Source organism: Strix uralensis, chromosome 3, assembly GCF_047716275.1.
Source record: "Strix uralensis isolate ZFMK-TIS-50842 chromosome 3, bStrUra1, whole genome shotgun sequence".
In the NCBI taxonomy this organism is placed as follows: Eukaryota; Metazoa; Chordata; class Aves; order Strigiformes; family Strigidae; genus Strix; species Strix uralensis.
This window is the reverse complement of record NC_133974.1, coordinates 8,235,258-8,260,821: the sequence shown is the minus strand read 5'-3', so window position 1 is coordinate 8,260,821 and position 25,564 is coordinate 8,235,258. Positions and strand designations below refer to the sequence as shown.

At 38.0% G+C, this 25,564-nt stretch overlaps 1 protein-coding gene across 7 annotated transcripts in view; it reads right to left on the bottom strand.

Moving 5' to 3' along the window:
* Window positions 1-25,564, bottom strand: part of ITSN2 (intersectin 2) — an 86,359-nt gene that overhangs the window by 9,287 nt on the left and 51,508 nt on the right. For 6 of the 7 annotated variants that reach the window (XM_074861446.1, XM_074861449.1, XM_074861450.1 and 3 more), the window contains 12 exons: window positions 23,954-24,399; window positions 22,733-22,854; window positions 20,833-21,008; window positions 20,405-20,549; window positions 19,734-19,939; window positions 18,826-18,890; window positions 17,739-17,905; window positions 17,373-17,418; window positions 17,063-17,184; window positions 15,245-15,341; window positions 13,923-14,114; window positions 570-691 (listed from right to left, as the gene is read on the bottom strand). In XM_074861446.1, the coding sequence (XP_074717547.1) occupies window positions 570-691; window positions 13,923-14,114; window positions 15,245-15,341; window positions 17,063-17,184; window positions 17,373-17,418; window positions 17,739-17,905; window positions 18,826-18,890; window positions 19,734-19,939; window positions 20,405-20,549; window positions 20,833-21,008; window positions 22,733-22,854; window positions 23,954-24,399 (1,906 nt within the window). Of the gene's footprint in view, window positions 1-569; window positions 692-5,121; window positions 8,816-13,922; window positions 14,115-15,244; window positions 15,342-17,062; window positions 17,185-17,372; window positions 17,419-17,738; window positions 17,906-18,825; window positions 18,891-19,733; window positions 19,940-20,404; window positions 20,550-20,832; window positions 21,009-22,732; window positions 22,855-23,953; window positions 24,400-25,564 lie in introns of those variants that run through there. The other variant, XM_074861452.1, reaches the window with a different exon arrangement.

The following is a 25,564-nucleotide window of genomic DNA, read 5'->3' as shown; positions in this document are numbered from 1 at the left end:
CAGAGCAGTTGTAGTCAACCTGCGTGCAGAACTACAGCTTCTTTCAGAGGCCCCCGGTGCAGTACCTCTGGATAGTAGAATACCTCTGTAACTCAGTCCATTTAACATCTTCAGCACTTCACCACACAGTTGTTCTATACAGAGAAGTCAAGCCCAAGACCACCTAATGCTGGCCAGTTCCAGCCCTGCCTATAATGAGATGGTCTTGCTTCCAGAAATAAAACTGGAGACAAAGGCAGATGACAAACTTTTATGGTGCTTATACAGCTTCTGTCTTGAGCCTGTGCAGCTCTGCTAAGACACCCTGGCCCAGCCCATCATCTTTACACTGAGCCCAAGCACCTAAGAACAGGATTTGGAAAACAGGAAGGTGGTTGTAGGATGATGGCTTTCACAATGGGATGTTTTTGCCTGGTGGACAACCATGTAACATCAGCTAGAAAAGGAGGTGTTCACACACCTCTCTTCCTCTAGCATTTCACAATTCATAAAAATCCCTTTATTGTTATTATTCAGTAGGACAGAGGTGTTCTTATTCGAAATGCATTTTCACATCCAAGACATCTCACCTCTAAGACGAGCTGAAGATCGTCCATGTACCTTTCTTCTGTCTGAATGAGTTCGTGAATGTAGCCCTGCCTTTTCCTTTCCATTGGCTGCATAGTGTCAAGGCTCTGGAGATCAGCACACCCTACAAGAAGTAAGCCAGTAGTTTAGATTCCACTCAGATCATCAGATCTGATGAATTTACAAAATTGCACCAACATACACCAGCCTGTGGTTCAGACTATGTATTCAGTAGTTCTTTTTAAACACCCTGCCAACAGCAGCAGCAGGTTTCAAAATCGAGTGATGCAGTGATCAAACCCTCCCCCCTTTACATATGTTTTTTAGTCTGTTACCTTTTTATTTCTTTGAACATCCCTTGTTCTTGTACTGTGATGCTGAATAAGAATTCCTGACTTCCTGCCACTTCATTTGTCTCATGATTTTTCTCATCTCTTCTCCTTTTCTGCCATACTGTTTCAAAACTGTGATTTTCTCTTACCTTATGCAATGTCTTTTGTGAGATGAAGTAATTTAAAATGTGTCTGGTTCTGACTTAGGATATTGCACCTTTAATCTCCACCCCATTTCTAAAGTACTCTGCCTTGGCTATTAATTTATGATACAAACCACCAGTACAAATTTGTAAAATTATAAAGCATCATGTTATAGTTGCATAACTTCATAGCTGCAAAACTTTTTTTTCTCATTTAGGAACAAAATGAGCCTGAAATATGTTGAATTCTTTTTATGCATCGAGTATGAATGATTGAAATCATGCAGAGGGACACACAGACATTCCATGACACAAACCCCAAGTTTTCTGTAATAACATGCAGACCCTACAGCTTCACGTGGCTTTTTCTGTACTGTGCACATATTAGTAAGCATGAGAGCAATGTTTAAAATTTAGTAACTGAATCGGAAACTAGTAAAAACAAAGTGGTGCATATGTTTAGATGAGTAAAGGAGAGCACACAGTCAAACTCTGATCCCTCTGATCACATGCTAGCAGAGTACTGCAAAGTAGCAGGGTGGGGGAAAATAAAAAAAGAATTACAGAGCATTTGAGAGCATACATCTATCGCTTGATGTGATGGCATCAGATTTTAAAACAGTGTGAACTGTGGATTTTGCAGAATAGCAGGAAGGACATCACAGGGAGACTCATTTAGATCCATCATTTCTAGAGGAATGGCATTTTTTGAAATTTTACAGGTGTCATGAAAGACAGCATGACCTACAGCACGAAGGGCTGCATCTCCCTTGTCACCCTAACACATCTACCACGCTAGAAGGTGACTTTATTCACTGCCAATGTATAGATCTGATTATGGGAAGGCTGCTCTAAATAACGACATGAAAAAGGTTAGTAATAAATCTGGGGGGAAAACCACCCAAGAAACAGTAAGCATTTGGCTAAACTTGATGTGACAGTGGCCTAAGGAGAACCTCGTGGGCTTGTGCCCTTCCTGCTGGACAGGCTTCAAGCTGCTCTGAAGGAGCAGCATCCTTCAGCAAAAGGGAAACACTTGTCAAATGAAGTTTTATGACACCATTTGAAGTACTTTAACAGGGAAACCCTTTGAACAACACAAAGAAGTAAAACAGTAAAGACAATAGCTAGATTTAAAATCAGGACTTTTCAGTTCTGTTTTGTACCCCTAAGGAAAATCACAGATCTTAAGCTTTCTGACAAGATTTGCAAAAAAATGCCACTTTTTATGAAGAGCTCTTTTGATCATGCAGAATTCTGCTTCTGGCCTTAGTTATTCCCAAAGTTACAATTAGGCCAAAATTAGATGAGGAAAAGGAGCAAAGTTATAGATCAAAGTGATTCCTATGAAGTTTGGTATCTCAATCCATCAAGATGGACTGTGGCCAATGTGTGCTACTTCTGGATTCTAGCCTCATTCTTTAGTCTGTACAGGACTGAGTTTAAGATCACCCGGTTCCTAAGACATAAAATTTGAGGAAAATAAAGGGCTTGCACAGTAACCAGACTTTATCTGTCCAGATTTGGAAGTCTCAGCTTTGACCACATGGTTTTCTTCTCTACTGCAAGGTACACTCCTGCAACAAAAGCAGGGACAGACTGAAGCTCCTGTTGCTGTTTGCTTGTATCACAGAACTGTGAGAACAACCCACACACTCAGATTTGTGTCTGTCTCATGCTGCCTACTTAAAGTGGAAGGAAAACAGGCCTTTTTTTATGCACCTAAAATAGGTTTGGTTTATAAGCTCATCATCAGATACAAAAATCCAATTAACTGGCTCCTGCACTAACCTTGTATTTGGACTGTCAGCTTTTGGGAAACGGATGAGTGCTATCTTATATTTAAATAAGCACTAGTGAAAATGCCCCAAATTCTCATGGGTCTGATGATACTGGCATAAAAACATAGTACACAATTCACATATCTGATTTTAGAGGGTGAATTCAGGCATTTGGATCTGAAGGAAAGAAAGGCAAACAAGAGAGAGAATAAAACAACCTGCCTAGCACATTTGCCAATGTTTTTCCAAAGCGGGCATGGCAACCCATGGGCTCACTGATACAGAAAGGACCTGCATCTCTACTCATTCTCCTCCCACATTCCTGTTCCTTCCTTTCCTTGCATCAATTCTGGCACTTATCTGACTCCCAGCTCACACCCTGGCAGCAAACAAATCCCGATGGGAAAAAAGAAAACAGTAGTTTTCTGCTAGTTTAGCAGCCAGGAATGTGCGTGGAAGCAATAAAACTGCCTTTTTTGGCAGCAGAAAGCTGTTGGTTTGGCTTCTGTCTTGTAAAGTTTCATCCCAAGCTCCCCATACAGCTAATGAAAAGCAGTGAGATTTTTGGGAGCACTCACAGAGGGGACTCTCAGCTGCCCTCACTGGGGGCTCACCTCCCTCTGTTGACTGGGTAAGAGGTTTACATTACCCTTGGAGGACAAACCAGCCCACCTCTTCCCCCCAGAGCAGGGTACTGCCAGGCTGTTCAGACAATCTGGGGCATGACCTGCCTAGCTCCCCCTCAGAACATGGTCTAACAGAGCAAGCAGTGGGTGTCTGCTACCTCTGAAACTTAGGGCACAGCAAGAGAGAGATGTCTACTACAACGGTGGTACCTTTGTGATAAATCCTGCTCTCCAAGGCGAGGAAGCAGGTGTCTTGCAGGGGCAGGGTAAAACAAGCTGGAGAGTTTATAAACAGGAAATCCCAGTCTCTAAAGTTGTGTTTAAAATTATACTTCATCTCCAAATATACCTGAACAAGAAATACTTTCTTCTTACTAACATAATTAACCCTGCATGAAAAACTACCGAGTTTCACAGTCAAAAGATGTTCTCCTCTGCAGGAGATTCAAATGCCTGAAAAACATGGGGGGCTGGGGGAGAACACCTTTCCAATTACTCAAATCCAAATTATGAGTATGTTCAAGGGGAAGAATGACGCTTTCTGAAGAAATCCTCCAATGAAAGAAAGATGAATGAGACCTAACACCATTTAAAAAAAACTCCACCTTTTTTTTTTTGTTAAAAAAAGGGGAGTGAATTAAAATTCTTTGCTTAAAAGCCAATTCCAGAGAATTGAAGTAAAAAACAGATGGATAAAAGGCTTTCAAAGATTCCCAGATCTGCTTGGGCACTGAGTGCTTTGTCCCCTTCCCCAACAAACTTCCCTACAATGAAGAATGAAAAAAACACCTTAAAAATGACCACTCTGGCAAGACAGCTTAAGCCTTAAACATGAGCTAAGGCACTTCTCCTGAAGGATCTATCTTATACCAGAGGCATCGCTGCTTTGGGTCACCAGTGAAGAGTATGTAGTACAAACTGCATTTGTAAGGAAAGAGCTTGGTTTGTTTAGGGTTGTGAGTTGCTGTTTTGGGTTTGGGGTTTTTTTTTTTTGGAGTGGGAGGTGTTGGTTGTTTGGGTTTGGGGGAGTTTTGGTGGTTTGGGTTTTTTTGGGTTTGTTTGTTTTCTACACTTTTTTGGTTTTGTTTTTGTTTTTAGTTCAGGCCAGTTGATATGGCTGGAAAAAGCAGATAAGGGTTGGGGTTTTTTGCCTGTATTAGCCTGCCTCTATTTTCCCAGGCTACCATAGAAAGACTCCATCTCACCTTAAGTACCACGGTCTGGCATTAAAATAGTCCCCTTAGTACAGCCAGAGAACAGACTGATGGTATCACAGGACATCACCCATAGCCATTTTACAATCTCTGCTGGCACACATAAGGCTAACTCACTTGTGATGTACTCCTGTCACTGCCTGTAGCTGTCAGTAGCCTCTGTGCCTACTGAAACCCATAAAAGGAACTAATCCAATAAATCTGTTGCTGTGGAAAAGCTGGTTTCCATCAGGCCCTGGGAAAAATAATAAAAACTTTTATCCAATCTCCCCTAATCAGTAAATGCAGTATACTCGCTCTGCTACAACATAAAATATTTATGATTCAATTTTCAAGAGGTAAAAAGCAAAATAGGTCTCTCCACCACAAAGCCACATCACATAATGCTCATACCGAGCTACTCAGATGGGAAAAAGTCCTCCCCAGATGGACAAAAAAAGCACAACAGACAAACTAGATCCTTTTACGTGTCCCTTTAATAAAATACATTTGCATAGTTATCTTACAACTTTGTTTAAAAACAAAGATGAACAATTGCCTCATGCTAAGCAAGGCCTGCATTTGCATGTCTTAACAATCGTCCCCAAACATTAATACTCTAGCTCAAAAAGAACAACAAAAGAGATTTTAAGGCAGCACACACCATTATGTAGCAGTTTTATTAGTTCATTACATTAAAGTAGCATGACCCTGTAGCAGCTCCCAACACTACTACAGGCCAAGGTTTGTCGGCATTCCTATGAGCAGACTTATTTACAGGTGTTTTCAACCCGACTCAAGAAAATCACACAGGGATACGATCTGACCAAGCATCGAGATGGTGTAAATATTCAATGACTGGTAGGAGACATTTCAGTTATTACCATGTAACTTTTTTGATGGAGCTTTATGCCTTCTGCACTCCTAACTGTAACATTATTAACACTGACATTACGATAGTGCTTTGCATGCTTTCACAGCCCTTCACAATCAGTGACTGGTTGCACACCCCAGCCCTGAAATCAGGTCTTGGTGGTGGCACAAGACTTTCCTGCATAGATCCAACTGCAGGATCAGGAACTCAGCTCTGTAAACTAAGCTTTTGTAAAACTACACTTCTGTAGGTTGTTAGTCCATTAAGCAAACTAGACAGCTACAAAATTAGGAAGCATTTCAGTACCTGTTCTTGTGCATTTACAGCATCGTTTACATTCCTGCCCCCAATCACACCATGGCCCCTATTCTCTGCTGGCCCACAGGAAACAATATTAAGCAAGTACTACACTGCAGGCAACATCGTATTTCGCTTTCCCCGTTGGCTTCAGTTTTAACTGTTAACCTCGTGCGGCTCTGAGCAACATTCAGACTCTCATCTCTTGACTGGGGACCATCAGTTCCACAAAAATCTCTATTTTCCAATTGTCCTTAGTTCCAAAGCCAACCTTCTTCACCCAAATAAGGGATGAACACTTGAATGCTAGTTTTACTTGGCTGGCTGGGATGAGAGCTGAACTCAACTCTACAGACTTTTATCAACAAGAGTGGATTGCACACAACCAGAGAAAAAGTAACATTTTTGAAAGAAAAAGTCTGATTTAAACCCAGCTTCTATTAGCTACACCTCTTCATTGATACAGAAGATTATTTTAAAATAATCTTGCCTTAAATACATCCTTGGCATAGTCCTTCCTATGAATGATCTGATGTATGTATTCAATTCTTTCTGTGCCAGTGTGCGGACGTGAGCAGAGCTCTCAGGTGATTGTGCTTGAGCTGTGTTAGGCAGACTTTTGCAGTACAAACAAATACTGAAGGATAGGACTATGTCTCTTTCAATCAGCATTATTAAGGTTTTATTATTATTATCTTTGTTATTAGAGAATTTAGAGCGTACTCAGGTAATACTGAAACATGAAAGCCCCCAAATGCTTCATTTCAATACTCATCAGTTCAAACTGAGGGGAAGCTGTTTCAATAATTATCAATGCTTATATCTACATACCCAACAACAGGGGTACTTGTGTGAAACTTCACCTTAATACTACCCTGATTGCCAATTGTATCAGTTAAAAAGTGGGTAGAATGCCAGTTGTTTTTGTAAAATGCCATGTAACTATTTCCTAGAACATCCCAAGTAGGATGTGAAGTTGTTTTTAATTTTTCAAAGACAATTTGTAGTAACTTGGCATTCAAGAAAAATTGTCACTGAACATTGGGAAGTCAGTTTGGCTCAAATCCCTCAGGTTAACAGTGCCTTTTAGAAATGGGGTAATTTATGAGATCACCTAATTATTAGATTACAGTAAGTGATTGCTTGATGCCACTGGTGTAGCACTACACGCTTCAGCCTGTATTAAACAAGCTTTCAAAGTCAGAAATTCAGAGAAGGCAATTCAGGGTGATTAGCATATTTTAGTAGAAATACTGAAAATGTAGTTTCAGAAGAAAATCAAGTCAGCTAGAATATGTTAGGAATTATCTAGCACATTATTTGCCTACAATAACATGATTTCATTCTATAATAAAATATGGTTTAGACAAAATACATCCAGAATAAAAATCCATTTGTAGTTTTATGTAGGCACATTGCTGTAATCCGTATTGCACAAAAGATATATCTCTGAACTAAAGGGCACATATACATTATTTGATCAAGTATATTAAATACATAACATAGAAATTTTGGAGAAAGGCTTTTAAATCTCTGCAACTGGACTAACCTTTTCCTGATAGTACCTTCACAACATTCATATATATATGTGTGTATATAGTAAACAAGCAGTGTTTTGTAAACATTTCTGATTGCATAAGTGACCTTTGCTGTTTCGTAACCAAGTTCAGGAAACCAACTAAATTAAATACCGTGTCTACTAGATCTCTCCTGTTGTTACAGGAGCATAGAACTACTTAATCAGACAAGTAGTCTCCTATTAAATTAATCCTTTCATTTAAAGGGGTATCAGAGTTATAGTCCTGAAGTCCTGGTCCCTCCCTCCCCTCAAACTAATAAAACATGGACACCTTTACTGCACCATACTGCTGAAATGCCATAACTGTACCTTTAAGAACCACTTTTGAGCTGAGATGTATAGTTCCATTTCCTAAACCCAAATGCTCTGCCTTCAGCTCCAAGTGGCTGTTAGTGTTTCTTTTCTGGCAACACCTCTTTATCGAGGTTACCTACGTATTAGGCTGCTAATTTATTTAACAGAAAGAAGAGCAGCAACTTTCAGATAGCACTTTAAGTCACTGCAGACCATAGCCAGATAAAAACACTATTCAGTATTGTTAGCTATATAATGAAAAGAGGCAGGGAAAGGGTCTAGTAGCACAGAGGCTGTATAAGTACTTACTGCAGTAACTAGTACATGTTTGCTGTTTGCTAAAACTGAAAACAAATATGAATTATCGGAATAAACTATTTAAAGTAAGGAGACTGTTTAGGGATAGGACATATCGAGCCTGAATTCCTGCTATAGTACTACTGTGAAGGAAGAAAAATTTCAAATATCCTCCACTCCATGCTTAATTCTTTTCCCCAGTTAAAAAGGGTATTAAAAGGCTGTATGAACTGCACCAGATCTAAATCTTAGATCTTGCAGCATGTTTGTAATCACAGTGACTATCAGCAGCAGAGACAGGTAGGGTTTGTCTTCTGGATGAGCCTTGTAGGCTGCCAATTTTAAAAGCTCAATATGTAAGAGATTAAATCAAGTCCATTAGAACAGTAATGAGTGAACATTTTAATTCTGCAAAGTATGTACATTACAACATTAAAAGAACACAACTGCCCATTCAAAACAGCTCAGAAACTGTGCAAATAGTGGGTCTTTGTGTGTCTGCAATCCCACCATGCAAATGATAACTTGATATGCATGCTAATGATCTACGATTATCAATACCAAAGAAAAATACTGAAGGAAACAAGAATGAACAGCAGTGAAAGCCACACAAAGACCCACTATCCTTTCTGCTTTTACAAATCAACTGTAACTGTAGATTATAAGAAAACCCAGAAAAACCTAATTTCTTGACTGGATCTAACGTTCAAACGAAGCAAAAGGATTGTGTCAGAGATATGTGAGCAGGGCTGGCCACCCTGCCTCCACGCTACAGTCAAACTTGGATAGTGGGTCTCTGAGGTGCTTTCACACTGGAAGACAACATTGGGTCCTAAAAAAAACAAAAAAAAAAAATGAAGGATAAAATGAACATAAATTTGAAGAGTGAAACATATGAGTTCTATGGACAACGACAGAACAACACCAAAAAGGTCAGAAAGGAATGACGAACATTCAACTTTCTGAAAACAGACATCATGAGCTTCTAACTCTTGCAATTTCATATTTATAAAACACACATAGTTTTAAGTACTTGTGACCAGTCATCACCGACTCTGAAAAACACCTGTAGCTGATATACTTGAAGAGTTTCTTCCCAAGGAAGACTTCTGTTATGTAGACTCAACTACATAAGGTCAAGCCCTAGGGTTTTTTTTTAAAGGCAATGGCAAAATTCCCTGAGATTTCAACAAAGTCAGGATTTCTCCTGAGAAACTTGTAATGAGACATTAGAAAATCAAATAAAAACTAAACTTGTAAAGAAAAGACTCATTGGAATTTATTCATATTGGCACATAAAAATTAACCTGTTCAACTCTGTTCTAAGCCTGAAATAAATTAAAACCTTCTCTCAGTAATATGTGTCCATGAAGTAGGATGTACCACATCACTCAATACACCCACTACACCATCTACACAAGGCACTGCCAAGTCAGGTTAAAGGCAATGTATGACGTGGGCTGTAGCTGCACACACCTTGTGGGCAATCCAGAGACTACTCCAGACCCCAGGATTTCAACCTGGAAGCTTTATCAAGCCTGACTGACAGTCAACAAATAGTTTTAGAAATACAAGATGACTATGTCACTATGAACTAAGGGATTGATTTTGTATTTGATCCTTGGTAAAAGGGGTAAAATTCTGGAGCTGTTGAGTAAAATCTTAGAATAAATTATTAGTCTGCATGTGTTAAAAAATTAATGTGGACCTGCAACATGCAATACCTCAAAGCCACTGATACCACAAACTCTTACTACATAATCATGAAGAGAAGTTACTTGGCAGTAAGTAGAGAACTTCAAATTGTGTTGTCCATATATAGACACAGAAATGCACCTGCCACAAGCATGTCCGTAAGTTGTTTTTTCACTATGAATACCCTTGAGAGTCAGTCAGCTTCATTCATTAGACAGTGGTGGCCAGGAATTACTAATGATTTTTTGTGCATGGAGATAAACTTCCAGAAATACAGATCCTTGTTGAAAGGACAGGACCTGCCTCGTATCTCTAACGTTTCATGTGTACATGTAAGGTTTGGGGAAGAAAGAAAATAGGTAGATCTAGTGGTATTACTATAAACATCAGGTTTGTACCTAAGGAAATTCACGCTGTTGTCATACTCATGTCAAGAACAGTCTACAGTGAGAGGATCTGTTCCCAGTCTAACCAACTTTTGTCATTGCATTGCAGAAGGCAGAGCAGGCAGGTCTAAATGGGGGCAGGAGGTGCTTTTCGAGCTATGGGGACTACCTGGAGCTCATGTCTGAGCACCTGAAGGAGTAACTTAGATGCCTGAGGAACTGCAGCAATGCTGGGCTATGGAAAGAAAAAAGAGTGAACACAGTATGTACGTTGGAGTAGTAAGAACTGGTACACCATTCAGCTCTATGAAAGCCCAGTCTCACAAAGGGAGATGAGATACCTCAGGTAAGATGAGCTAGAAGCCTCTGCACACTGAACACAGGTATATCCACCTGGCTGAGTTGTCCAGCCCTGAGCCAGAACGTCTCAGAGATGAACAGATCTCTAACACTAAGAGATATCCAGCAATCAAGCATGCAGAGGTAGCTGGAGCATCTGTTTTGCCTCCATCTGAGGTATGTGAGGGATGAAAATATCAACAAAAGAAAATATAAGGACAAGGCTCAGACTGGTCCCATGAATAAGATGACAAACTGAAAAAAGCTATTTCGTTGAAAAAGCCAACAAAGAAGGAGAGAACAAGTTTCTAAGAGAAACTGTTTAAGGCAGATGCAGACTGGCTGAAATAACAAAATTCTCTCCAGATCAGGCCATTGGGAAGAACTGTAAAGCGCTAAGTGCACCATGCCTACCTACCCTGCCTTACACAGCCCTTAGGAAGAACGTGAAGAAAACCTGGTAGACATGTCCTAAACAGGTACTGGCAGTACACAAAAGATCTGACCCTGAACGGTGGAGCAAGCACAAGTACTCAACTAAGAGAAGATGATGAGATTACGCGTATTCCTTTACTTTAAATCTATAGCTATTTATACTTTGAAACCTTCTGTGTATCTTATTTATTCTTTATGATTACTTTTGATTAATTTTATTTAGAATAAGGGCTATTAAAATGTCATTAAAACATGAGTAAGTCTAACCATCACCAAGGTCACTGGGAGCATGACTCTTGAATATTCTGTGTCCTGCAATCACCTGGACTCAGTTGTATTTAAAAGACCTGTTGACAGACCTATGACACCCTTAATTGATGTTATTTGTTTTTCCTTGCAGAGACCCCATACTAGTATGTGCAGCTACACCAGCAGGAAAATTGATCTTGTCAGCACAGCTTACTCTGTTCAGAGAGCTTTTTCAGCAACCTAAGAGGAGAAACATCTCACTGACCCAAGTTCCTTCTTTGCTAGGGAAGTTTGCCATTACAGCTATAACTTGTAAGTTCCAGGAAAGACTCTGGATACAAAGGTGTATAGAGTTTAAATCTGAGGGAAAAGCAGAACTTTCCTAAGTCACAAAATTATTTGAGTAAACCAAATCTGTCTGCTCTCTTTCAAATACTTGACCATCTAGAAAAGACAGTGGGAGAAACTGCTATTCTTCAACAGAAACATTACAATACTCAGATTAACAATTCTTTAAAATATAACAATGCATTTTTAAAATTATATTCTGTCACATCTCTAAACTGGTCCCTAGAGGGCCACATCAACATTTCTGTGGGACAATTCCTTAGTGATTTCTCAAGAATACTAGTGATAGTTTCTGCACTATATTTAAGTAAGAGCAAAAAATATTTTAAGGAAATCCAAGGAAGTTTGGAAGTTCAATCAGTACGTATTTAAATACTTCTCTGGTACAGATGAATGGTACAAGCTAGCACACAGTTAACACAACTTACTAGTGCAGACCTCACACCATATGAAAGCAGCACAGCTAAAATCTGTGTAATGATGATATTTGCACAACGCTGCACCTGAGCTAACAAGCCATGCTGGTTTTCAGCAGGCTCTGGACTTTAAGCAGGATTTTTCCTGAAATTTCCAAACTTTCTTTTTTAATATCACAAAAGAGTGGCAAACCCCAGCACAAAACTGATATCCAAGTTAGCTTATTTGAAATACTCAGAGAACTTGTTAAAAAAAAATTCAACATACTCTTCATGCACCAGTAGGTGGGTTTTGTTAATTAAGCACCAGTAGATGTGCTTCACAGCAAACAGACTAACTCTTAGACAGACATTTAACAAGCAAGTACAGGTGACCTGGTGCACATCTACTCATCTGACTGTCACTGGCTGACCTCTGTCAATATACTTTCAAAGGAAAATTCTGTTCTCACAGCCACAGTTTTATGTGGATGGAAATATTTTTACTACGCAACATTGAAATCTGAGAAAAAGCCTAACGACGTATCAGCGAAAAATAAGAAAAACTTAATCATCACATCAAAAGTTTCCAATTACAATGTGGTCTTAGCACTGCTTCTGTTTAAAATTAGTGGTATATATAATCACCTTGCACTTACCACATTCAGCCACATAACTCTAAATGGCAACACATGGTGTGATAAGCTAGTATATAATTTTTGAAAATTCAGAAAGCTTTAATACTCAGCCAGAATCTTAATTTTATAGCCCATCTGGATTTAGTCTATACTACTGCCACAAAACTGAGATTTTATAAACAACAAAACCACTTTCAAAGTATCATTTTCATGACTTGGATATGCCTAATCAAAAGAATGTTAAGTTCAATCTAAATGCAGAAGTTTTTGACATCACAGCCACACCAGCCAGAGGCATTAAAAAAAATAAAATCAATGTGTTACAAGATGTGAGCTGAGATGTAATTTAGCTAAAAAAGAAAACTTCAAGAATGGTGCATACTCTGTTCTGCCTAAGTACCATAACAAGCTACCGAGGGAAAAATATTTTAATTTTCCAATCCAAGCTGTACCTTCATTACTGAGTTTGTGAATTCTTCTGTAAGAACACAACTACGTTGATCAAATCTTAGGTGCAAACTGGTCGTACACACCAGCCATAGGCTATTAAGAGTGAAACTTAACCAGACTTCTGGATGCGCTTCTTTATACTAAGAAAACTACAAATGATGCCTAGGGAAAAAACATCAAGTGAAGGGACAAGGCTTGTTATGTCAAAGGAGCAACTCTGACATCAAGATATGTTCCCAAACCCACTGATGGCATGGGTTGATATAAAAGTTGGTTTATCACAGTGCCCCAGGATGAAAAGCTGAGGGAGCAAAAATGGTGGAGTGCAAGTTGGGGGGACACCAGAAACCTTTACTGTGTTTACATGAAAAAAGGCAGAAAAAATTTTGACTGTCGGATAGTTATATATTCTAGCATTCAGTTCTCCGCCTGCTGCTGATAATATTCAGCTTAACATGTGTTTTGAAATATATCTTGTTTCTCAGAATTGGATGAGAGCTGGATTGCTGGGAGCCAGGACACACATATCTACCATAGGGTAGAACACTTGCTAATGAATCTTTTCCCTATACTTTCTATGGCTATTTTCACTTAACTGATCAGTAGTTTAAATGGAAGTTAAAGATGACTACAGCAGACACTTTTTTGTATTTTATAAAACCTGAGCAAGTTCTATAATCGAGCACAGTATGCCTGCGCTGACTTCCAGTCAGTGGCAGTTATCAAACATCAGCAACTTTAACAGAAGGGGAACACCTACCAAATCTAATATTTTAGCTCACCCTAGCACTCTAACTGTTACACACTGACTGGTTGGTAATGTGCTGGTTGGTTGCAGGTTAAACAGAAAAGTATTTAAAGTACTTAGTACTATAGTAAAATATTTTAAGAAAGGTTATTTAAAGTACCAATAAATTCAGCTGATGCCTGGAACTCAGAGAAGAAGAACAATGCACCTCTGAAATACAAGTAACAGAATTAATAAAAAAATAAAAGTTGCTTACACTGCTGACTTGGATCAGAATCTGTGGTCATCTTCACGTAGTTTGAGGGGAAGAGACCTGTCACACCACTGATTTCTCCTTGCCACCAGTCAGCATCATCTTTGCTCAGTACATTAATAAGCTGCCCTTTGGAGAAACTGAGCTCATCTTCATTGTTTGCCATATAATCATACATCGCTATCACTTGACATACTGTGAATCAAAACCAAATATAGCAGAACACTGTTACACAAGTATTAAGACTGTTTTTGAGTGTTTTACATAACCACAGGAAAGAAACAGCAATTTCACAAACACTGTTACATACAAAAAATGGCACATGATCTTATCTTGATGTGGAACTGTCCTCCCTTTTAATTTTTTTTTTTTTTTTTTTTTAACTGACCCAGGCAGTAATCTTTATTTCCACTTCATATATCTATGCACTTACACAGTGAATTGATTCAGTTAGTATAGCATCGAGAGACCTTCTAAACATTTCAAAATATAATCAAGTATGCTTCCACCTCTCTTACTGGCTCAGAAAAGAAAGTGAGTTTGATTACCTTTTAGCTGATACTTGTGAGAAAAATGTGACAAAGGAAGAGGAAATATGTGTTAGCTAATTGTGAGCTGCTAGTTTACTCAAAGGGAAGGTTTGTCCAGTAATACCCAGGAAGCTGTTGTATAAGCAAATCATAGCTGTGGAGAACAGCACAATTTAAGCATCCAGAACCAAAAAAGCTCCTTTTCTATGAAATAATCTCATTTGTACCCAGCTATTCAATTGGAAAAATCTAGTGAAAATCTGTCGCTTAATTTCCCTCCTTATAAGGAGCAGTGCATTTAATTCCAAGGTGTCTGTCAATGATTGCTAGTTTTCTATAAGATTTTTGCTAGTATTTGGAAACAAGGAGTTTCCCAATCAGAAGAGTGTGGTTCTTCAGTGCATCCAGCAAAATTAAAAAGCTCTTTCCATAGAATATGGACTGCTGATCCTCACAGATGTATGGATATAAACGTCTTTGTATGACTTAAGACTTTCTGTTGTAAGGTATGTAGAGGATAGTATACGCTAGGGAGGGACCCTATGAAGAACTGCTCTGATTAAGAAGTTTTAAGATTTCACCTTTCTTGGACAGAGATAAGAGCTGAATAGAGAAGTCTGTCAAAAGACCCAGATTCTGACTAGGACTTCACCTTCCACAGTGACACCACAATCAGATACAGCCATCGAACACAGTATTACACTAGTTATGTAATTCAGACTAGTATCTGAACAATTGAAGCAGTTACATAAAATACTCAGAACAAAACATAAAGTCTTTTTTTTTTTTTTTCACCTGAGGGAGCAGCAGATGTGGTTCTTTCACTGCTCGGACCCAGTAATTTCACATGGCTGGCAGGGAACCATCCTTTCTGTCTCTTTTTTCCTCTTGCCTGTAAATGTTTAAAATAGTTATTACATAATTAAGAAACCAAATAGTCTATAGACTAGGAAAAATGCAATGAATATGTCTCATGGTTTTGCCAACAAAAACACCAACTAAATACTAAACAGATCTCAAAAGGAAAAAATCTGTCTAAAGGATAAAACAACCCAATTCAAATAAAGCTTCACCCTAATATGTTCTGGCAAATGTATTAATACAAAATTTTCAAGTGCGGCTAATTATTTCAGCACACAATTTAATTGCAGGGCTGAAAATTCACTCAATGAACATTTCACTTATGCATCATATAAGCAATCTCTAATGAGATACCCAGAACAGAGGTAACAATTACCATAAGCTACTTTTGAATATCCTGACTTCAGTATTCGATACCACTTCCTACCTAGTACAGCATGTGAGAGTTTGAAAAGAATTTTCTCATCTATTAGTCTTTGCTTTTTTAGTCCCACAGGTAAAGATGATCTCTGCACACACTGAAGAAACAAATATACTTCAGAGTGCACAAAAAAGTCAGGATGTAAAAGTGAGCATAGATTTTAGAAAGCAGTAACTGTGGAGTGAGCTCTATTACAAGGAAAATAGAAATTCAAACTAGCAAAAATTGACAATTATGTATCTCAGTTTCCCTTCCCCCACCTTTTTTTTTTTGATTCTTTGAAACTTCTTCCTGAAGCAGCACTGGGCCTACTTTTCTTAAAATACAAACTATATATTGTTTTCGGGTTTTTTTGTTGTTTTTTTGTTGTGGGTTGGTGTTTTTTTTTTTTTTTGCACATGCTATGAATAAATTTTCCACTGCTTTTAATTCACAGAAACTCACTGCACCAATTTCTGAACTTGGTCACTGTGATCTCTCCTCCTGTATCTGTAAAGCAGGCTGGTTTTAAAAACAGATGCTGAATAGTTAGATCAGCCCTGTTCTAACTGTTGGAGAGGGAAGAAAGGTGTTAACAAGAGTATTCACACAAAACAGAGTGTGTGCAGCTGTAGAATACCTCGGGAAAGGACAATTAAGTGATACTAAGATGACAGAACTTTCTATTGAGCAGTTCAATCCCAATATTGGAAATAGCCTGAATTTAAGCATGTTACTTCCAATACTGAATGCCAATGCTGCAGATTCAGCCAAAATTCAACTAAAGAAAAGGGTAACAAAGAGACATTATAAGATGATGATTTAACTTTTTGCATTGGTTGCAAAGATTAGTTATTATGGACAAGATCCATGGGGCTCCAAAAGTCAAAATATCAACTATGACTTAAGAAGAATGTCATGTAAGAGGACCCTTCATCACTAGGTGGGGAAAGGAAAAAAGTGGGAACAGCAACTTTCACAATAAACTAGCTTCCAACTCCAACTTCCAAGAATTCCTGTTCTTTCATTAGAATATTTTTACAATTTAATGTTTTACCAATTAAATCCTAACCAATTTATCAACTGTCAACATCCCTCTTTCCCTTCCCATGCGTATGTTCATTGACAGTTTTACTATTTTCTGTGATTAAAAAAACCCAAACCAAAAAAAAAAAACCACAGCAACCCAAGGTTTAATTAAAAACATTTTTTCCCAAATGTGGTTTATACAAGATGAAAATAACTTTCTAGCCAGCTTTTAGAACACTATACTTAGTTGTTTTCTTGAATTAATCCCAAGATCACCTCCTTGCCGTTCATGAAGTCAAAATTATTTCTCCTTCAATAACTACCTGCAACTCTCCTTGCCACCATCCACTAGCATTTTTCTTCAAAATAAGTATTAGCTGTCCTGGAGCAAGACTAAGCTGTTCAGTTCCCGATGCAGCATAGGCAGTAGTAACCTGAGCAATTTCTGAAAAGATAATATATTAATTGCATTTGTTATTTTCTCATTACAATAAGAGCTACATCCACAGAAATATCCTGATACGTATCTTGCAGCTAAGCTCATTAGCCCCCATTAAAACACTGCTATGAACTTAAATGCTCACAGTCACTTAAGAAACAGTCCTAAACAATAAAAAGTTATCACACACTTACCAGGTTTCTTATTTATTGTTCCAGTTTTGCCAGCATTACTAGAAGCCTACAAAGACACAACAATCATCTTTTAATGGGCAATAAAAACAGAAGAGTTTACACCAACTTTAAGCATGTGGACAGAAAAGCACGTGGAGATTTAAATTTTGAGCCTGTATTTAACAAAGTACCATCCTGTACAGAGAGAGACAGTGTGACACAGTGGCTGGAGCACTGATTTAGCACTCAAACTACCTAGGCTTTTCTTTTCTGTCTAGCACATTAACCTCTGCTTAAAATCACTATCTAAGAGCTAAATAACAATACCAGTAATACAATAAAATTGAGAGAAAGCATTGTGTGTTAATTCTCAGGATAGGAACTCACTTCTTGATCCTTTGGTCTGACATAATTGGAGGGGAAGATTCCAGTTCTGCCATCGATGCTCCCGGTCCACCATTCCCCTTCCTTCTGGGTCACTAGGATTTCCTCACCTTCCGTGAAAGTCAAGTCACCAGGCTCAGAGCTTGAATATGAATAGAGCGCAACATACTCTGTGCAAACAGCACATACAGAGAAGGAGACAACAGTTTCAGGTAAGAGGATAAAAGTACATCAGATGCAAGAAAAGGTATCCGATATCAGTGTTCATCAGTGTGTTCATAACATGGATCATGTCTTCACAAGTTTGTGAATCAACCTACCTACTTGCTTGATTGTAATCACATCTCACTTCATGCTTACAACTCTCAATTATAGGTACACAACTTTGAACAGACAGATGAATTTGGCACAGTGAGAGTTACTACCCTATGATCATCCTGCAGATCAGCAGAGGCCTGTAGACCAAAGTTTGAAAACTCATCTCTTGCGTTAAGTACTCCACCTTACCTGTTTCACAGCAAGTGTGTACATTCCACACTTAAACCTGATTAAAACCATTCATATCTGACTAACACAGCAAAAATGAAAAACACAAGCGAAGTTAGAATATAATTGGGGAAGCAAGGAGATACACTGGATTAAAAAGCCTTAGAGAGTACTTCCCACAAATTTTTTTCCAATAATATTTATCTTCTTTACTCCCTACTGATTAAAAGAGGATGATCCACACTCAGGAGACTAAAAATCCCTTCTCATGTCTCTACAGTATAACATAATACAGTAGAGAACAGCAGGAAGAGAACTTGGCTTACAGGTATGAGATATTTAAGTTTTCAGAAATAAATTACTGCTTGAGCAAAAGTCTTAAAAACAAAAACAAAACCCAGGCCTATGCTCAACCTGAATTTGTTATAAGCTTTACTAAAGTTCCTGTTTTAGAATTCTCATAACAGTAGCTCAACGTTTGCACTCTATCTTTTGGACAAGCATTAAAAGGTCTGCTCAGAAACTCTTCACGTATTTAAGCTTATTCACATGCCAAAGCAGAAACAGACTGTATCATTAAGTAGCATATTTCACGCTGCCTTACCCTCTCCTGCTGCATAAGACTGTGTATTAGGCTTTTTGTTTACAGCTGCATAAATAGCTTCTGGTCTGCAGAAAGAAAAAAAAGTTTAGAGTAACCAAAAGGCTCATCAAGAACTCTTTATTAGGGTGAGACTAACCTCACTTTGGTTATCTCAAAGTTGACATTGCCTCTGAATTAATTACAAAGACTTCCCTGACTGTCAAATAGGGACAGGTATTACTGATATTTAAGATATGAATGGCATCCAAGAGCACACCACTTGCAAAAAAACCCAAAACCAACGTAATGTGATGAAAGATGAAAAGATATATTTACAAATTATACTATCCAAAAGTAGTAAAAATTAAAGATTTTGTCTAAATTTTCTCATTCTAAAGAATTTCTAAGAACTTTTGGTCATAATGCATGAAAAGCGCAACTCACACGCAACAGTGCAGGCATCCCAGCACTAACTAGACTTTGAATTATTACCTGAACAGTTACCTTGCAGCATTAGAACAGACATAATGATCTTTTCAAGTAAAGAAAAATATATTATTTCTGCAAGATGTGCCTTATAAGCTTACAATTATTTGTAGGTCACTTAGAAACTGGCACCTTCAGAGGCAGAATGCAACTACACTGCAAGAGAGCTGACTTCGTAACAAACCAGAACAAAGTCTGGCACTTGATGAATAAACACTACTGATTCTTCACAACACTCAGCCCTGGAAGACTGTCTATTTACACAGTAGTGAACCCAACATTACTTGGCTTGCCAGAATGAAATAATAAAAGCCTAAAATGGCACGGTGTAAATTGTAAACAGTATTTATATTCTGCACTTTAAAGCGCTGCAAGAATTTTGCACTCTAAACCATCTCTTTCTGTAAACTGTTGAATAAAACAAAAATAAAAGTAGCACTTACTCCTCTTTCTTGATTTCACTCCCTGGTAAGAGCTTGACATACGATTTTGGAAACCAACCCCTTCCTCCATGTACCTCTCCAAACCACCAGTTTTCCTGCTGCTCCAGGACTGTAATGATATCATTTTTTGAAAAATTCAAGTGGTTATCTTTTTTTGCAGTCCAAGAGCAAAGTGCTTGTGCTTTTAAGTTCTCGACGGGCTGCCCCTGTTAAGACAGAAGTGGAGATGTTGATTGTCCACACTACCCCAAACTGGTGCAAGTGTTAAACAAACACTGATGTATCTTTTATTGAAGTATAAGCAACTTCATTCCTAAGTGATGGCTGAATAAGTGTTTTTTTTCATTGATGTATAGAAGCTGTTGATTGAGGAACAATCTCTCAATTCTGTTTCTTATTTGTTAGAAATATCTTGTGTGCCTAATTACAGGTGAAAATGCTTTTAGAATTATGAAACATACTGCATGAGTCTTCTGGCTCAGTGGTCCCTGGAAACATATGGAATTATGTCAATACACAGCAGTGGCACATTCAGACTAGCTTCTTTATCCTCTAGCCTGTTCAGTGCACCCAGTATTCGAAAAGTTGTGGTTTGTTTTCATTTTTCTTTAAATCAGTATCATTAACATGAATCTAAACTACAGCAAGTTCTCCACTCTCACACAACATACCTGTCCATGAACGGGCGAAACAGATCCAGGGGACACAGTGCGAGTAAAAGCTGATTTCTGTTGCCATGCTGTATTAACATTCAGGCTAGAAAAAGGTATGTTTTGGTAATCAGATTCTTCTGCAGATTTACTTGGTGAAAGTGGTCTGCAAATTGAATACAGGCATATTCAACATATTACAATTTTTACTGAAGAAGTACCTCCAGCAGAATAACTTTTTTTAACGTATATATAACAGATACTCTATACAATGTGAAGCAGACTATCAAATACTTAAAATTTCCAAGCTAAGACTTTCAAGGTAAGTTCTTCAATAACTTTTCTGCATTTATATTTTAAAAACAAACACCAAATGAAACTATACAGCACGTTATATGTTAGCTAAATTTAGAAAAAGCAATTTTAGCACAAACATAACAAAAACTCACTCTGAAGCAGCTGAGGTAGTAGATAAAGATACTGTAGGAGGAAGTAAGGCCTTCTTAGGAGATAAAGATTTTTCTCCTTCTGTTATTTTTTCTACATAATTGCATGGAAACCAACCAAAATGTCCTTGAAAACTCCCATAAAGCCAACCAGGCTCTCCCACAGTTTTTTCATCAACCTATGGACAGGAGGATAAATACAAAGAAAACACAATTAGCAGCGTGAAACAAACAGTGTATCTAGTGCGTCAGCACCTGCTGGCACTCTGAATTGAACAGCATGAGCAGCACTCATACAAGGATCAGCATTTTCATTCTCTTCCCTTTCAAAATTGAGCTGATTTTGGCCTGTTCAAGAAACAGGGTGATGATTCAATTGCACTGTTTTTAGACACAGGTAGAGACAGGCCTCAAAGACATTATATTCGTTCAAAGGGGCCCCTAACATGCACACTGATACCTGGAGCCACTCTGGCTTGCCAAAAATTACAGTGCATTGTGTTGTATTTTGCCAAATGCACAGCCAAGAGGCAGCAGCTGGCGAGTCCAACCGCACGAAAACACCTTCTGCAGTTCTGCTTACAGATATAATTAACTGTGTCATTTGACTGTACCCAAAACACGTTCAAAAATTCCATTATTTACTACATGATTAAGTAAAGAGCATCCTTAAACATTCACAGCAATACTGGAGCCTCCATTATGCTGCAAATTAGCAAATTTGTCAAAATTAGCTAAAAATCAGCAGCTCGTCAAATACTATTAGCTAGTTAGCCTGTTTGAGGTTTGGGGTATAAGAGGAGGAGGCAGCAGCGGTGGCGGCTGTTAGCCTATTTCTAAAATAAGTTATTAGTGAAATGACACAGTTAATTATATCTGAGAAGGAAGCCAAAACAAAACCTACTTCTCTTGTCCCCTCTTCCATGCTTCACTGGTATGAAAATGCAAATAAATGATTTAACACTGTTAAATTGAAGGCTAATACTTAAGTGTTTTAATATTTTGTGTCACATTGCTTTGTAAATTCTCCCTTATCACCTACCTGTATGGCTTATAGTCTGAACGAGGAAGAACAATACGTACTTATGTATTAGATACACATATATTAATTGTATCACCACAGTTGTAAATCAATTTTCACAAGTCCACCTGAATGCACATGGTTTCAAAAACATGTATGCTGACAAATGATACAATTACATGAAATAGCAGAGATTTCAACTGAGAAGCAAGAAGACATTTCCAATCTTATGGTCCGGCTGTAATATTATAGATAGTATATTCAGCTGAATCCAGAAAAGTGCTACAAAGAATGGACACAAAATAAACTACTACAGATGTCTGCCTGAGGGAGCATTTATAAAGGACGGCCAACAAGAGGCAGAAGTCTATGTTAACAATATATTAATAAATGGTATTAAGATTCAGAAGAACCTTTCACATCTACTCGTTAAATAGCTAGTTTGTTCAATTTGAATTGAAATGGCATTAATCATTTTGTCATTTTACGTAGCCATTCACGTCTCTATTTTCCACACTCACATTTCAAGTAGACACTTAAAAGGCCAACCCACACATGCACAACAAACTGCAGCAGCTACATCATTCCTGACCAACTAATTTCAGAAAGTTTATGTTTAGAGTTCACTACCATTTTTCTAAACAGATTCTCGACACCTCTAGAATGTGTAAGATCCAAAGAAAGATTTTAGGTGAACTAATTCTAATTTCACCCGTTAAAAAAAAACCCAAAACAAACCAAAAGAAACAATCAAATTTACATTTTGAGTAAGTGTTAAAATATATCAGAATAATGCTTTAGACACTTAAGACCTTGGTGTATATCAAGGCTGGGGAAGCAGGGTTGGGTTTTTGCACGTTAAGTGTCAATGGCAAATCTTACCTGGATTATATCCCCAGTATTAAAGCTCATCTCATCATGATTCCTTGCTTCAAATGGATATAAAGCTCTATAATTTACCAAGACAATGGAATTCCTAGACTCTGAGACACTAACTGCATTGCCTGAAAGGATAAGAAAACTAGTTACCATTTTGATACAGCTGAAAAATATGCACTTAGTTGGAGCCCCACCATTCTAAGCAACAGGTATGAATATAAGAGAATTATTGAAGGAGATCACTAGCTACAACAGGCTGATAGGATGCATACAATGCAAGAGTTTAACATGGCAATCACAGTAAACATAACACAGGCAATAAAATGCATTGTTTACTGAAGGAAAAAAAATTACATCTTTGTATTCTCATCTTTCCTTGTCCAACCACTCTGCCTGAGCCAGTGTTTTAATATAGTCTTGTTTAACACAATTACAATTTTCCAAGTTGAAAAGATACTACTGCTACAACAGTAAGTGTTCAGCAGTAGGTGCGAAGATTTTACCTGTAAACCTAAAACATCACGATTTCTATTTTCTTTGCATCTATGTTCTCCAAGCTGTGACTGCTGTTGCTAACAATGAATGTTTTACAAGGTATAGCTGAGGTGTGCAAACACCTTTCAGCACTGTTCTAATTCAGTTCTTGTTGAACTCGGTGATAAAAGTGGCTAATAAAAACTGACAAGAACTACTGAAGGATGGAACTAATCAAAACTGCCTTTGGCAAAAATACAGTTAAACCATTGTTTTTCAAAGTCCTACAACTAGAGTTACGTTGACCTCAGTTCTCTGTTTTTCAATAAGAGGCATTGAGTAGTGAAGAAATAAACTAGATTTCAATGTTAATAAATCACTTTGCTGAGCGTTATGTGCCCATCCACTCATTGAGCAAAACTCCTCCACATTAACATTCTGCTTTAATGACAGCAAGTGCAGACCTGAGGAAAAAACTAAAATATTCCTGTTTCCAGCATCTGTGATTTGTTCGCCATGATCACTGGAAGATTTGTCATCAGAGTCATAGGTGCTGAAAACTGATATAACCTAAGTTAATAGGATGATTTATACCTAACTGAAGACATGGAACATGGTTGGGTTTTTGTAATAATATTTTAGACAATAAGCCTGCCATAGTGTCACATTAGCAGTAATACTTACAATGAATGAAACAACACTCAGGAAAACCCGAGCCAATAAAGCAAAAATCTAACAGACTGAGATTACCTTCTTTTTTCCAGGGCGGCTTAAGACTTTTACCCTCTGTTGGTTTCAACAGATCTGCAATCTTCTCATTTATGTTTAATTTAGAAGTGTGTTTCTCCACCTCTTGTGAGTTGGTCACTTCTTTTATCTTCTTCATTTCTTCATTCTGCTTACGCCTCTCTTCAGCTTCTTTTGCAATTTGTTCTTGCTTTCTTTTATCTTCTTCCAGTTGCCTCTGCCTTTGTTGTTCTGTTTCCTTCAAGATTGTGGCTTGCCTATTTTTCTCCTCGTCTGCATGAAGCTGTTGTTTATTTTCCCTTTCTCTCATCAGAGCAATTGCTTCTTCAGCTTTCAGCTTTTCCTGAACTTTTTCCTGCATTCGTTCTTCCTCCAATCGCTTCTTTTTCTCTTCCTCTTCCCTTCGGATATTTTCTTGCCATCGGTTCTCCTTTTCCCGTTTTGCTTTTCTGAAAGATGAGTGGAAGAACATTCAGTTAAAAATGAATGAGATTGTGTTCACAGAGTAATCGACTACACTTTTAAGTAAAACTGAGTCATCATAGACTCAACTGACTAATTTTCTCTCTGGGCAATAAGCTCTGCCACATGAGACCACGCTTTGTCTTAACACATAAATAATAAATGGATTAAAATTCTTGGTATAGAAACACTGCCACGTGGTTGTGTGTGCAGTGCCTCCACAAGCACTTCTGCTCACCTACATCCTGATGAGCAAGGAGTGATCTGTTAATTGAACAAAGGTGGTTTTAAGCTGTCCACCAAGGTAGTATCCAAATCTCACGACTGGAAACTAAAATATCCAAACAGATTAATAACAAAATTTTGCTCTGGTACACATATAAAAATAGTCTTTGCATACCATCTTTGCTGGTTTAATTTTTTACCTTCAGCAGTTGTAATCTATTCAATATGCTCATCCCTGCCACTGTCACACTCTTCAGCAGAAAGAATCTGGAAGTCTAACTGTATTCTCTGAAATTATTCGGATTTTATCCTGTGCCTCACTTCTCCAAAGAAGTTATTATCCAATTCAACACCCTTAAAAATCATTGTATTAGCTTCTTCTGAAGAGAGCAGACCTAACCCTTTGGGCCACCTTCTGAAGAGATTGCTGAGGAAGAAGCATGACTACAGGAGACCGCTTCATCAAATCACTGTGGGATGTCCACTTATCTGATGGTCATTTTACTGCATTTTCAAGCACATGACAGTAGCAGCTGTTACTCTAGCAGATAGCCATGTTCAACTGGAAAATTAATGGGATGTCATTATATATGTGGGATATAGTTCTTCTAAAGGAACTGTCACAAATGTTATGAAACTCCATCACACTGCTGCAGAAAAATGCTGTCATGAGTTAAGACCATGAATCACACATACGACAAGGTCACTAGCTCTGCTTCATTAAAAACAGTCAAAGCAAATACGAATCATTGAAAAAGAAAATCTCTCTCAAATTAAAACGACAAAACCACAACAATTCTCTGAATGAGAAGTCAAAAGTAGTACACCAAAGCAACTCCAGAGCTGAGGACTAGCCGCCAAGAGTGCCCATCCATCCTCTCTCTGGCACTGTTTAATCCAGGGCTGCTAAGCACAAAATAGGCAGCT